Source organism: Bactrocera dorsalis, chromosome 3 (genome assembly GCF_023373825.1).
Source record: "Bactrocera dorsalis isolate Fly_Bdor chromosome 3, ASM2337382v1, whole genome shotgun sequence".
In the NCBI taxonomy this organism is placed as follows: Eukaryota; Metazoa; Arthropoda; class Insecta; order Diptera; family Tephritidae; genus Bactrocera; species Bactrocera dorsalis.
In genome coordinates, this window is record NC_064305.1 from 68732740 (window position 1) to 68748866 (window position 16127).

A 16127-nucleotide genomic window follows, 5' to 3' on the forward strand; every position below is an offset into this window, starting at 1 on the left:
TGTTTGAAAAGTTTCTTAATTTGTTTAAATTGTTTTTAAATTTTTTTATTAATTACATTTTTTATTTAAACTTTCATTTCTAATTTTTTTTTCAATTTTTATTGATTAAAATTGTTTTTTTTTATTTTTTTAATTAAAAAATTATATTTTTGTATATTTAAGTTTTTTATTTTTATTAATTTTAAAATTTTTTTATTTACATTATTTTTTTATTTTTTTTTTGTAATTTTTATTAATTAAATTATTTATTAATTTTAGAATTTAAATTTTGTATTTCAATTATTTATTTATTCTTATTAATTTTAGAATTTAAATTTTTTATTTAAATAATTTTTTTATTTTTTTTGTAATTGTTATTAATTAAAAATTCTTTATTTAAATTTTTTCCTTAATTTTGTTTCTTTATATTTTTTTATTATTTTAAATTTTTGTTAAATTATTTTAATTTTTTATTGATTGTTTTTATTAATGAAAATTTTTTTAGTTTTAATAAATTTTTATTGAGTAATATTTTTTTAATTTTTATTAAAAATTTTTTTATTAATTTTATTATTTAAAAAAATCCTTTTTTTTTACTTTTTAAGTTTTTTTATTTCTTTTGTAAGTTTTTTGGTCATTATTTTTTTTTAATTTTGTTAATTTGAAGTTTAATTTTTGAATTCAAATTGTTTATTTTTTTAATTTTTTGGAATTGTTATAAAATAAAAATTCAACATTAATTAAAAAATAATAAAAATTAAAAATTCTTTTTTAAATTTTTTATTAATTTTTTTTTTATTTTTTACTGTTATAAATTTTTCTTAAATTGTTGCAATACTTCTTTATTAAATGTTTCCATTAATTAATTTTTTTAATTTAATTTTTTTTAATTTCTATTGACTACAATTTTTTTTTATGACTTAAATTTTTTTTGTTGTTATTTTTTTGCTGGTAAGTCTTTTTTAATTTATTGTTTAAAGTTTTTATTAAGTTAAAAATTTCTTGTAATTTTTCAGTTTTAATTTTTAAAATTTTATTAATTTTTTTAATTTAATTTTTTAATTCAATTTTTTTTTTGTTGAATTTTTGTTAATTAAAAACTGTATTGACTAAAATTTCTTTCTTAAATTTTTATTTAATTTTTGTTATTGTTTTAAATTTTTCTTAAATTGTTAAAATTTATGTTATTTCCTTATTAATTGTTTTAATTAACTTTTTTTTTTTTAATTTCTATAAATTTCTTTTGATTAATTTTTTAATATCTTTATTAAATATAAATAATTCTTTTTGAATTTTAAATATTTTAAAGGTATTTTTTGTAAGTTTTTTTTTAGTTTATATTGTTTAAAAATGTTATTAATTTATTTTTTTTTATGTATTTTTTTTTGTTATCAAAAGTTTTTTTTTAATTTTTATTAATTAAAATTTTCAATGTTTATTTTTTTTTAAGTTTCTTCTTGAATTTTTTGTTTTTAAACTTTTTTTGTAATTTTTACTAATTAAAATATTTTTTTTGAAATGAATAGCAGACCCCCTTTGTTTTTGTTATTGTATCATATAAACTTTGTTATTTTACTTACTTAAATGCTGTTGTGCGCCTGCGTACATGTGATTGCATAGCAATAGCGATATAGTTTTTACTAAATATTACCAATTCAATCAAAACAATAAAAAATAACCGCGCAAGCGCATTGCATTTGCAGCAGCATGTCAGTTTTTAGCTAAAAATAGTTGACTTAATCATAGAATTTTTTCTTTAATAAATACGTATTAACGTTTTTCGAATTTTTATCCAATGTAATAATAAGTAATTATACGTAATGCAAACACTAAAACATGATTACTATTTATTTTGCTTAACAAACGAACCAAATTTGTTAGGAATGTACTTGATAGCGAACGAATTCTTGAAAAAAAATTTTTTTGAATAGAAACTAGTTGAGGAAGTATGTAGTATGTGGAAAATTTATTCAAGTTTGGAAATATAGTGTTAGTTTTTGTTGCAGTGTAGCCTGTACATAGTTATCTGTGGGTGAACAGTGCGTATGAGTAATATTTTACATGAGCCAACCAATATGTGTATAATTACGTACATATGTACATACTATATGCATATAAACATATATTTTTATAACAGTTTATTGTAGTAAATGCGTTAACTCGTCTTAATATGCTTACTCGATAACAACAAAAACAACAATAAAATCGCAGCCAGCGCTTAGTATGAATATAAAATTACTCATACGCACTGTCGCACTCAAATACGAATACGAAGCATCAACTCCGTGGAAGTGTGTTAGCGCCTAAAAAACTTCCATGTCCACATACCTTACACACTCCATTAAGTATACACCCCCTTACCCCCTTTAACTAAAATTTATTGCAATTTTTTGTTACTATTTCATTTGTTATATTTTTCTCTTTCTCTTTACATTATGCGGTTGTACAAAATATTACAAAAAAAAATCATATTAATATACTGCAAATATTAATATCCAAACGCAGTGCTAGATAAATATGAAGGATATCAATACCGCTCGCAGCTGGGTGCGAATTCTAGAGTATGGAATTTTGCCGGTAATATGGCCAACAAAATAGTAACTGTATAATGCAGCGAATATACTCATACAAATCATCAATTACATACATACATATCTCCTTACATGCATATTTACATACACACCTGCATATTCGTACATATTTCTCATATTCAATTCATACACTTTGTGCACCATATTTAATAAAGGCATCATCGAACAATATCAAAAAACCAAAAACAAAAATAATTACCCTCACTCTTATTCTACTCTTTATTTGCCACTGCACACTTGTGGTTCACTATCTGTCAGGTGTTTTGTTCATATGTTTAGTTAGTTTATTGTTTATGTTTCTCTTACACTGTCCTCAAGTCTGGTAGCACCTTTTCGCATTGTCTGGTTCATCCACCGGTCGCACATTTGTAAATAATTCAGTTGGTACCCACTTATATAGTTATTCAAGCAGACCTGTATTATACACATATACACACATATACTGTATATATGGTTAGTTTCTTGTGTGTCTTAGAATGCCATAATTGCTAATGTAACTATATCTTATTTCTTGAAATAACTTGAGCTACTAAAATCAGTAAATTTCTAAGCGTTTCATAGAGATGTCTTTAACTATGTCAATTACATACATACATATGTATATACTTACATACACATACATGTACAAAAACCAATTCTTATTAGTGTCTATAATTATGAACTTTATCGCATGTCTGCTTATATATACTATATATATAATTAACTATACTAGCTTCACTAAATTATTGAAACAAATATTAATAACTAATATAATTTTCAATTTCTTTAAGTAAAATTTCGGTTTTACCGTTAGGTTGCACTAATATTATTATTTCCATATTTTACTCTCGATATGACATGTATTTTCAATTCTATAAATATTTTAATACTTTAAAAAAATTTAATTTTCAAAAATTTCAATTCTCAAAAAATTCTACTACCTTCAAAAATTCAAAATTCCAAAACCTTCAACTTGAAAAAAAACTTTATAAATGTAAAGAGGTATCAAAAATTTGCTGCAGAGTTAAATATATATCTCAAAAATCAAAAATTGAAAAATTTCGAAAATTCAAAATTCCAAAACTTTCAACTTGAAAAAAACTTTATAAATGTAAAGAGGTATCAAAAATTTGTTGCAGAGTTAAATATATATCTCAAAAATCAAAAATTAAAAAATCTCGAAATAAAAAAATTTTCTTAAAGATCCATTTAAATAATCGTTGACTTCAAAATCTCATTGCGAAAAGTTTTGAAAAATCGTGATTATTGGAACTTGCGACAAATATGTATTTCAGTATTCAAAATAGTACGTTAAAAAAATTATTTTAAAAAAGAATCAAAATATTTGATTTTGAAAGATTAATTCTTTGTCTTTGTTTTATGCTATGTACATACAATATATGTACATACATATGTCCTGAGTCCTATATTTCATATATATGTATGTACATATGTCAAAAAAAGCTGTATTTCAAAATATATTATGTCAAAATTTTATTTTTAAAAAATTTAAAAAGTTATGAATTGAAAAATATTTCCAGCGATTTTATAACCCATAAAATACAGTAGACTTACTTTACCACATTCTTCTTTCCTTGCTTCATTAAAAGCTTTGTGAAAAAATAAACAACAACAATAATATGGACACCATCGAGTTCTTTGGAATTTCGCATTTTTACAAATCTTTACGAAAAAAATAATAATCAGAAAAAGTTTTTCAAAGCCTAAGAAAAAATTTCAAAATTTATAAAAGAAAAACTGTTTTTTAAAGCACAAAGCTCTTTTGCCTTTAACTTACTTAAAAAGCATTTTCTATACATTTTATAAAATCATAAAACAAACTAGTTTCTAATAAAGCTTAAAAGGCTCCGAAAAAGCTCTATTCTTCTTTCGAAATTAACTTTGAAAGTACTCTCTATATTTGTAAATAAAATCTATAAGTTAGTTAATTTTAGCAGAGAATCAAAAGCTCTCTCCCAGAGCACAAAATCGCATCAAAACACTTTCAAAATGCGAGAAACAAGTTGAGAGTGAATTCTGCTCATATTTTATCGAGGTAAACCCGAGTATATTAACTTTGCCACGAAGTTTGTAATACCCAAAAGGAAAGCCTTCGGAGACTGTAATATAAAAATATTCATAAATGAGTCGATTTAGCCATCTTCGTCCGTTTGTCGTTGTGAAATTTTCCACACGCCCTTTTCTCCCCAATATACTACTCATTTGTTGGAATTGTTTAAATTGGCTCACTATAGCATATAGCTGCCATACAAACTGGAAGGTCGGAATCAAGTGCTTGTATGGAAAACTTTTTCATTTGAGAAGATATCTTCAAAAAATTTTGCACAGCTTACAGCCTAAGGCAATGTTACAATCTGCAAAGAAATTGCTCAGATCGGATCATTATAACATATAGCTGCCATACAAACTGAACGATCGAACTGAAGACCTTATATGGAAAACTCTTTTTTTTGACGAGATATATTCACGAAATTCGGCATAGAATATTGTCTATAGCAACGGTAAAATTTCCGAAAAAAATCGCTCCGATCGAGTCACTATATCATATAGCTGCCATGCAAACTGCACGATAAAAATTAAGTTCTTGTTTGGTATCTTTTCTGGCTGAGGTAGAGTATTTAACTTTTTTTCTTGTTCTCGAATTATTTGAAATTAATTCGAATTTTTCGAAAATAAAATTTGACAATTTATATTTTTATCATCAAATTTCACTCTCCAAGTAATATCAAAATTATTAAATGTGTTTTAAATTTTTTTTCTATAATTCAACTCAGAAAACTAATCAAATATTATAGCAACACACTGTACCTGCTTGGGTCACTGCTTTAATATACATGCATCTATTTGTCTTATATTTATCTGCATAATTTTACCGCAAACTATCTTAAGTTTTTTTCATTTTCGTGTATACGTTTTCCTTTCGCTTCTTTGGTGTTAGTGTTATATTTCAAAAAGCAAGCATCAAACAAGAATAACAATTCATTGCATGAAGACGCAGACTAACATATACAAACATAATGCATCTGTATGTAATCATAAATTAAAAGTGTTCTTGGAATGACAATGAAAAGCATGAAAAGGCAAAAAAGCAGCAGTGAACAGCCGCGCATGCGCATTGCAGTTGAGTGCAGCGCATAGCCAGCAAACAGCATGAAAAACTAACAACTAACCAGCCAGCTGGAGAACCAACTGTCGGCTAACAAAAGCAGCCAACAACAAAGTCTAAGCAGCGAAGGCTTTGCAACGCATGCGCGCGCCTAACGCTTCCACAAACACACATACATGCATATAGAAAAAGAAATAGCAAAGTAGTGCAACTCACATATCACTCACCCCACCTCACTTCACCTAGCAAACAGCCCGCCTTGCCGCGCCACACACTTCATCTCATTGTACAGCCCAAACTAATGCAATAACAGACTTTATAATTTTCAATACAGGTTCGGTTACGCCCACCAATGTGCCATCGCCCGACTTGCGGCTAACGGCCAATCAGCAGGCGCAACAGCAGCATCAGCAGGCGCAACAGCAACAACAACAGCAGCAGCTGAATGACTACGATGGACCGAATCAGGCGCACAAGCGGCCGCGCATCTCCGGCGGTTGGCCGCAATAGCCGGCCCGAGAAGTGGCAGCGCACAGCAGCAGCAGCAGCAACAACAACCACAATAACAACCATAACAATAACAGCAACAACAACAACAACAATAGTAGCAGCAATAGCGCCGCAACAACAAGCATCTTGAGAAATTATCAGCAGCAACAGCAACAACAACAACACCAGTCACAACACAACGGCACGAGCAACCATTGCGCTGTTGGCGGCGGCGGCGGCGGCGGCGTGCAACAAATGCTGCCACCAGCCGCCAACTCACCCTACCTGCGCAACACGAGCAACAGCAGCGCCAACAGCAATCATAGCAATCACAGCAACAGCAACAGTCCAGCGCTGCAGAAGCCCACCTGCAGCGGCATGCGCAACGCGTACAACAACAACAACAACAGTGGTGTTGTTGGTGGTGGCGCTGTCAGCCCACATCCGGTGGCACGTCACGGCAAATATGCCAGTTACTTGCAACAACAACAGCAACAACGTGCACTTTTACAGCAGCAACAACTACAACAACAGCAACAGCAGCAGCAACAAGAAAACTACTTGAATGCCGTTAATTGCAGCCTCTATGGTGCAGGCAGCACTGGCGGCGCTCATGCCACACAGCCAACGCAGCATGCTTATAGTCACGTGACTGCCGGTGCGGCAGTGAGCGCCAACGCTGCATCAACAAGCCACCTGCAACATCACGCGCTTCCGCATACAAACCTAAGCATAAGTGGCATGAGTCACGCACACAGTGCGGGCAATGCAATCATCTCGAAATGAATGAGCCAACACTGCTGAGCTGTTGGAGCGGAGCCCGCGAGCGGCAGCGGAGAATGGAAAAACTGCGCGCTGGCTGCAAAGAGTTCTTCTTCTGCGTTGAGATTGCATGCACTTACTATTGCGTAAGTAACAAATGTACAACAACAAGCATACCGTTGAAATTAACAAAAACATCACAACAAAAACAACAACAGCAACAATTCTCATTTCAAAACAAAAAAGTATGAGAAATATGAAGCGAAGCAAAATAGAAACAAAACACATCACACTCCCAGTTTAAGTTTAAGTTCATGTGTGTACGCCCACAGGCTGTTTAGAAGCGCGAGGCGAGCGTTGGGCGAGCGAAGTCGTGTGCGGCAGCGGCACGAAGCGCGCGACAGGCCGGGAAACTAGTGGATTAGGAATTCATTAAAGTGTCATATCGTAAATGTAAGTCAATGTTGCTCCTAAAATGAGTTTAAATAATAAAACAAACAACAATAACAACAACAAATAAATTAAATGAAAATTTTTAAAAGCAAAAGAAAAACAAAATGGGTGCAGTGGAATAAACTTAATTTAAATTAAAACTAATTTTACTTAGTTTAGCATAATTAATTATATATATGAATGTTTGAAAATGTTAGTTAAGTTATTTTAGTCTAAAAAAAATTGCATTAAGTCACTACATAACAATAGCTGGCTGAGCAAGTTAACAGCTGCTTACACCTAATCTACATACATATGTACGAGTATATATACATATATAAATATATTTAGTTGAAGAAAAAGTCAGAGTTTGTTTGCGCAAGTAAAAGTCATTTAAATTATAACAGAACTCGCAGAATCGTAGTTTATCAGCTTGAAAGTGTGCAACACTTTTAGTATAGTGCCGTGGAAGCAACTAGCAAATGTGTAGCATACATGCCAGCGCACATATTTTGAACACCCGAAATATGAAAGATACACAGCTTAATAACGTAGCAGCCGAAAAGTATGCAACACTTAATATTTTATAACTTTTAAAGATATTTGTTCAACAATTTTTTGAGTAATAATTTTTAAACATTTTAGAAAAAATAAAATTTCATAGGAAATGTGTTATATTTTATAATTCAACATAAAACATATTCACAATTTTTTTTTTTAATTTAAAAATATTTTTCAAGAACATCTTCTATATCAGGGTATTGAAATATATGTATGTATGTATGTAGTATACATATATATCTATATTATTGATATATTTTTATGTTGTATTTGTTTTAATTAGTAAATTTTTTATTTTTGTAACAAACATTTTCAAATAATATGTTAAATTCCTCAATCTAAAAATGTTTTTTAACAAAATAAAAAAATTAAGAAAAAATTATTTATTTTTCTTATAAAACATATTCAATATAAATTTCTTGTTTTATAAAAAATTATTAACATGATTTTGCATAACTGTTTCAGTTAAAATTTGAAAATTAAGATTTTCAACTGTTAAAATGTGGAATTTAAAGAAGTACAAAAATTCTTATAAAAAAAAAATAAATACTTCAAATTTCTTAATTTTACAACAAATTTTTTTTTGAAGATCTTTTGTTTAAATTTTAAGAATTTAAAAACTTAAAAAAAAATTTTTTTGAAAATTAACATTTATTAAAAAATTAAAATTTTTTTTTGAAATTTTTTTTTTTAATTTTAATAATTAATTTTTTTTTATCTATACCTGGTTTTTCTATTAAAAATTGTTTAAAATAGATTTTTGAATTTACAAAAATATATCAGCACCATTTTTTTTAATAACGGTTTAACTAAAAATTGTTTTTATTTGAAAATTAAGATTTATTACCCAGTGGCTTGAAAAAAACTTAAATTAAATTCATTATTTTTTAATTTTAAGCAACTTATCACTGAATTAACTTTCATTATTAAAATTAAAAATTTAAAGTTAAAAAAATTAATTTTTAATTAAAAAAATTAAATTTAATTTTATACAAAAAGATATTAAATTGAAAACTAATTAATAAACTTTTAATATAAAACAAGTGTTTTTAATTTAAAAAAAATTAGTTTTTGATTAAAAACAAATTAATTTAATTAAATCTTAATCTTCTAAATTTTAATTAATTAAAAATTAATTTTTAGCTCAAAATTTTTAGTTTTTGTAACTTTTAATTTAAAAAATTAAAACTTAATTTCAATTTGTTATTAATTTAATTGTTTTCTAAGAAAATTAGAATTCATTTTTAAAATTAGATATTTAAATTAATTTTTTTTTTTAGTTTAATTAAACTCAATATCTTCAAATTCAATATCTTTCAAAATATTATATCTAAATTTCACACTTTTTATTGAAAAGTATTACGTTTATTCAAAAGAGAAAAATTAAATAAATAGTAATACTAATTCCCAAAAAATGTTAATAAATAACTGCTCGAAAAAATGTATATCAAAAAAGACTCGCTGACGCGCACTTTTTATACTGAAGTTATGCTTTTGAAAACTTATTTTTTTTAAATTACATTTTTTTTTTACTTTATATTTTTATATAAAAAAATTATAATTTATTAGCGTAAAACAATTTTTTACCAAAAATTTTCAAAATCAACTAACTAACTTAACTTAAGTGTTGCATACTTTTGCGCGCGCATGGTAATGCCACCAATAATTGAACTACCTGTCCAAAACTGATGGTCAAAGCATACAAATAAAAGGAAAAAAACCAACAATAAAATAGAAATAAATTAAAATTAAAATAGAAAAACCAACAGCAACAAATTGTTAAATTTTAAACAAACTAAAAACCACTAGTTTTAAGCCCCACTGTTAGTGTTTTACTTACATTACAAGAAAGATATAAGATAAAGTATAGGAAAAAGCTGGCTTTCGGCGCATTGCATACAAAACTTGTTATTACAAATATACAAACTTATAAATAGATAAATAAAAACAAAAACAAAAACAGTGTGACAGTTAAATAATAAACATACATACACATATGAATATGAATATGACAGTGTGTTGCAAGCAAATGTTAAGTTTTAATATTTTAATTTAAGTTTTATAAAAACTACAAAGAAAAAAACAAAAACAAGCGCGAAAAGTGAAAAAAAGAAAAACTACAATAAATTTTGTAAAATGTAATGATTAAATTAAATTACTAAGTAAAGTATAAAAATCCAAATACGTAATTGCATGCAAGTCAATCACAACATTTTTAATTAAAAACCAACAAACACACACACATACACACATGCATAGAAATTTCATTTATACATATTAATGAAATTATAAAAAAAACAATAATTTTCTATTTTTTTCATAAAATATTTTGCGCAATTGTAATAGATTTTTATTATACATATATAGTTTAAGCCATAATTTCAATTAAATTTATTTTAATTCATATTGTTTCTGTTTATTATTTGGTTATTTGGGACAAGTAAATTGTGTAAGCTGCTGTATGTTGATATTTTGGGGTAAGAATGCAGTAAGTGGTATTGAGAAGAAAGCTCGAAATTTCAAACATGTTTTGTGTTTTCTTTTGCATTATTTTACTATTAGACTACGGAGCTTTCATGTCAAAAATGGTGGTTTTGCAATGAAAGCTCGAAAACTTTTAAGCATTTCACATTTGGCAAGAAAAGTTATTTTCAAATATTGGAAAACATATTTTGTGTGAGCTTTCGCAAAATTAGGTTATGGAGCTTTCACGCCAAAAGTAGTGAAAGCTTTTCAAAATAGTGAAAGCTTCGATTTTTTTTTAGTTAAAAAACATGCTTTTATAATATAAAGCTTTTGAAGGCTTCATTTTTTAAATGTACTATGGAATTAACTGAAAAGCTTTTCATTAAATCTACTGCAACTGAGGTGGAAATTGTCATTTATTGATATTTTGGGGTAAACAGGCAGTAAAAGGTTTTGAAAGGAGGCTGAAAGCTTAAAACTCGTTTTCTGTTTTTTGCAGCATTTTACATTTAGCAAGAAAAATATTTTTAAATATCAAAAAAATGTTTAGGATGAGCTTTCACATTATTAGGCCACGAAGCTTTCAAGTCATGAAATGTGAAAGTTTTTGAAAATAGCATCGATTTTTTTCCGTTTAAAAATATAATTTTTTAGTAGCAGGCCTATAAAGCTCCATTTTTTAAATTTATTGCTATGCTATTTGAATTAATATAAAAAGCTTTTCATAAAATCGACCACAACTGTGGTGGAAATTGCTATATTTATATTTTGGAATAAAAAAAACATAGTGAGTGGTTGAAATTGAAAGCTCAAAGCTTTAAACACGTTTAGTTTTTTGCATAATTTCACATTTACAAAGGAAAATGTTTTTAAATATTGAAAACATATTTTGGATGAGCTTTCAAACTATTAGGCCATAAAGCTTTCACGTCAAAAATAGGGAAAACTTTTTAAATTAGTGAAAGCTTCGATTTCTTTCGGTTAAAAAAATATTTTCTATAACAGGAAACCAATGAAAGCTCCATTTTAGACTCTGAATGCTTTATGTAAAAATTATGTTTTACTTGAATTCTGAAGTTTATTGCCATTTAGGTTGACTATATTTACTCTTCCATGGTATTGGCTGGTATTATCGCTATCATTATGTGTCATTAAGCTCTTAGATTGATAGGATATATATATTGGTTTTAAGATTTGTAGTTATACAACTTAAAGCCATTCAGAGGAATTCTTTCTGATTTTATACCTCGAATGGGGTATATTAAGTTTGCCACGACGTTTGTAACACTCAAAATGAAAAGTCGGAAACGCTCCCCAGTCCGGTCCGGTTAATAGGTTGTCCTTAATAAACATCAAAAAATGTTGGAATTCTGTTTATGAAGATGTCCGCTTAATAGAGCGTCCCTTTCACCGTATAAATGATCAGCATGAAACGCTGAGTCGGCATAGTCATCTTCATGTGTTTGTATACACGCAAACTAGACCCTCGGTTTTTCAGATCTCAATCTGAAATTTTTGACACCTCTTTTTCTCATCAAGAAGCTGCTTATTTCGGAGAACTGCTGACATCGGAGCACTATACCTTTAGTTGCCATGTAAACTGAACAATCAGAAGTGTTTGTATGGAAAGCTTTTTCCTTTGATGAGCTATCTTCACGAAATTTGGTATATATTATGGTTTAGGGCATCGCCATAATCTTCTAAAAAATTACGCACATCGGACCACTATAGCATATAGCTGCCATACAAACTGACCCTGACCAATCAATAGAGTTCCTGTATGGAAACTTTTTCTATGAAGTGTATTAATGCTTCGGTATAAACGAAATTAATTTTTTCTTGTTTTTGTTTTTTTTTTATTTTATTTTATCTTAGAGTCTTTTCCGTTGCACAGACTTGCATGCAACATTTAGTTGTTAAGCTCACCGATTTGCGGGGCACGCCTGCATACGTACAAATATATGGTACCATATGGACATTATACATACACATAAAAAATATCCATTGATGCAATTTTGGTACAATGTAAGTGAAGTTTGTTGTTGTAAATGTCAATTTGCCCCCATGTAGAGACCTAACCTAGAATCAGGTTATGTCGTTATGTTAATAAAAACAGAAATAAATTTGGCAAACGAAAAGAAATTTATGTATTAGCAAACATATGGCTTGTAGTGATTGGTGATAAATTAAAATAATGCCATAGACGAAAAATAAAATTAGAGTTTAATTAATGAAATTAATAAAATTGATACACGAGGGTTTCGCACATTTTATAAATGCATAAAGAAGACATTTTACAGCAAGTAGTTAAAGTTGAAAATATATATTCAAGGTATATACTTAATATACATATTTAAAATGTAGTCATTGCACACACACACACTTACACGCACACATACATACACATATACAAGTAAGTAAAAGAAGAAAAAAAATATTTTAAATAGTTCATAGTCAAAGAAAATTGTATTTATGCCGCATGTACATACATATGTACTTGTGTATATAAGGTGCATGCGTGCTTATAGCTAAGTCATTTAACGGGAAGTAGTTAGTAAAATTTTTTGAAAAATTACAAATTTATGTATAAAATTGTGCTGCACATGGTATATAAACACACTAATTTACAAACACACACACACAAATATATACACATATGCTAGTATATATATAACATAAGCATACTAACTATGTGTACATATACATAAGTATGTTTGTATGTGTGTTGAAAGTCACCATTGTATTGGTGCATCACATCCCGTTCCCTTGAATAATGAGAATTATTGCGCTCATTCAGTGTTATTGTTGCTATTGTAGCACCCAGTATGTATGCATGTGAGTTATATATACGAATACACACAATATTTATGTATGTTTATATATAGTAAGTGTTATTGTTGTCGTTTGTTTGAGAAAACATATCCGCATAATTTACAAAGTCTCATAATTTACATATTTACTGTTATATGTGCATATGTATGTATGTATGTTCTACATATGCCTGTATGTAGATAAATATGTATATAAGACTTTGTAAATTAGCTAAACATCGATGTTTTATATATGATTTGCAAAAGAAAGTTTCCAATTTCCTTTCTTTTTATAACACCGTTATAATTTTAAAAGGTTACTCAATGTGGGTTAGTCGGCCAGGGTTGTTTAAGAACAAACAAAAAATAATTTCATTAAAAACTCTTTCTTAATAACTTCTTAGGGACTAAAACTACTGGTATTATAAACACTCGCTTTTGTTCGGGAGGAAAATCCGAAAGCCATATTTTTATTTTTTTATAATTTCGACTGGTAACTGGCGAATGACATGCGTGATGTTTTGCTCCAAGGCCTGAATTGAAGCGAGATTACCCGCATAGACTTTAGATTTTACAGGATTCAACAGGAAAAAGTCTAACGGTGTGAAATCACACGATTAAGATGGCCAATCGACCGGCCCAAAACGCGAAACTATCTGCTCTCCGAAGTGTTCTCTCAATAAATCCATTGATTGATGTGATGTGTGGGGAGTGGCGTCATCTTTTTGAAAGCAGGACATCGCTGAACAAAATTTGGCTCGAAAACGTCGTATCTTTTTAGAATTTGTCCAGAGCTCATAGATCGAAGCGATGTCGCCTGGAAAGGTCGAGCGGCTTCAGTTCTTGCGCATGCTGTACGTTTTGTACATTTCCAATTAAAGATCTTGACGTAAAATGCGCCAAGTGTGTTCATACTGTACTCTGAGTTACTGCGAACGGCGCCAAATCGACTCTCCATGTTCTTCATGTACAATCTCAGCTACTGCTATATTTCCTCCACTGCCTGCTGAGCCTAGTCTTATCCAATAATGAATTCTGGGTCTCAAGATGTCATCACACATCACATCGCTCAGTGACGATTGGTACGCTCAGTAGGACGATTATGTTGACCATAAGTTGAACGAACCCATTTATTACAGAATGTATTTTCGTAATAAAGTTGAACGATTTGTAAATGTTGTTCAGACGTAAGTCTTTCTATGATGAAATGCCAAACAATAATTAACAAAAATGACATAACAGCTTGACACGACGTACGCGTGATCTGTCAAAAAAAAACTATTGAAAAAATGCCTCTCCTTGGATCACCCGTTACTTTAACAAACCATAAACTCTTATTCAGCACTTTGAATTGTAAAGATGTCAATGACAAGCTAATGCCAGTTGTATTTTATGACACCCCAAACTCAATCCATGGATCGCACTATATAGCGATCGTCATCGTATGTGTGTGGTGCAGTTTTCCCTTTCCCTGGGACCACTTTCGAATTACTTCAGAGCAAGGCTTTCAGGATGGACCTATTGCATGTCAGTTTATACTCACCCGTCCAGGGATGCCTACGATTTTGTAGCCAGCATCAAGCTATTTGGCTCACTTGCTATTAACTCTAATTTTCGGTTCTAGAAAGTCTGTGTCCAAGTCTCTTCTTTAGTGCGTACTATATATTCCACAAACGAGACAATTTGTGCCAGCTTTCATCGATGGTTATAATTTTTTCTACAACATTTTTCCTAATGAGTTGACTAAGCTTGTTTTTTAATGTTCTCTGTCCGCCTTTCCATTGACGGCACGTCGTTTTTGAATCGAGTTTCTAGCGCTTCTGTCATTTTGTCCCATTTTGCGCTATTGAATGCGTTTCTTATGTCAATTGTTGCGAGGAGGACTATTGGCATCGATAAGTGTTTGTTTTGATGAGTTTCCTCTGCTGTAAGATCGACGTCTTCAACGGCTCCGATGGTGGACCTGTCTAGTTTAAAATGATGCTCTCTGTGATGTGCCTCCAGCATTGTTTATGGCGGCTATGATGCGAAGATCAAGTAAGCAGTTTCTCTGCAATATTATGGCATATTATTTAGCCTTCCGCTCGTATTATGTCAGAGCCAGGACTTTTTGTCTTTAAAGTGCTTGTGGCCGTGCTCATATACATACTCTATATACTTACCGCACTACATACATTGTGAGTTTTTTGTCAGGTAATGAGATACGAACAGAGTGCTAACAATGTGCTCTATAGCTTACTTCCTCCAAAGTGAAAAGTGGACGGGAGGTCACTTGCACATACTCCGGCGGGTCTCTTCCCGATCATGTCGAGTAGTCTACGACCGCGAGCAGTTTTTCTGAATCTAGTTTGGAAGCGTCCATTTACAAATTTCTCTTCTTTTAGATGTTGTTGATGTTTTATCTGGGCTTTCGAAGGATATATATTGCAGGTTGCTACCTCTGTAGTCTTCTAGTATTTTCCACTCACGTAACTGGTTTTCTAATCCTTCAGACACCGGCTTAATATTGGAGATTGTGTCGTTGCTTCCTGGCCTTTTGCAAACGATTTAGGATCCTCTATTGGCTAAGATTAAAAGTTATGTTAAGCCGACATGTCAAGGATTTTATTATTTGTAATTATGATCATTAATTTGAAGGCTAAGAAACAAATGAATGAAATACGAAAATATCCGTGAAATTAAATAAGAAAAAGTGTCCTGAGGATGTTTAGCTCGGTAAACATCGAAACGGCAATTTAGCTTTGCTAAAGGCTTTGAGGATCTGTTATCTGAGCCAAGTCGAGTTTAACAAGTAATCAAAAGGTTCAAAAACGGGCTGAAATTTTCAGTTATCAAATGAAAAACAATTAAAATAAAGAGATTAAACTACTTCTATAAAGCAAACCTGCCCGTTATCCCTAATTGAGTATACAGAAATGTTCTTCAAAATGA

The 16127-nt window shown here is 29.6% G+C and overlaps 2 protein-coding genes across 23 annotated transcripts in view; both read left to right on the plus strand.

The window, feature by feature from the left end:
- Window positions 1-6191, plus strand: part of LOC105228884 (myocyte-specific enhancer factor 2) — a 231304-nt gene extending 225113 nt beyond the window's left edge. For 17 of the 22 annotated variants that reach the window (XM_049453190.1, XM_049453180.1, XM_049453186.1 and 14 more), the window contains 2 exons: window positions 2485-2556; window positions 5990-6191. In XM_049453190.1, coding sequence (XP_049309147.1) covers window positions 2485-2556; window positions 5990-6186 — 269 coding nt within the window. In that variant the 3' untranslated portion in view covers window positions 6187-6191. The remainder of the gene's footprint in view (window positions 1-2484; window positions 2557-5989) is intronic. The other 5 variants (XM_049453184.1, XM_049453183.1, XM_049453189.1 and 2 more) reach the window with 3 other exon arrangements.
- Window positions 6192-6420: 229 nt separating this feature from the next.
- Window positions 6421-6951, plus strand: LOC125777644 (probable basic-leucine zipper transcription factor R). The gene has a single exon (XM_049452736.1). It carries the CDS (start codon window positions 6421-6423, stop codon window positions 6949-6951), a length of 531 nt encoding a protein of 176 aa, XP_049308693.1.
- The last annotated feature ends 9176 nt before the right edge of the window (window positions 6952-16127 follow it).

Coding starts and splice junctions, on each gene's coding strand:
- LOC125777644 (XM_049452736.1), top strand. CDS start 6,421: ATGCTGCCACCAGCCGCCAACTCACCCTACCTGCGCAACACGAGCAAC.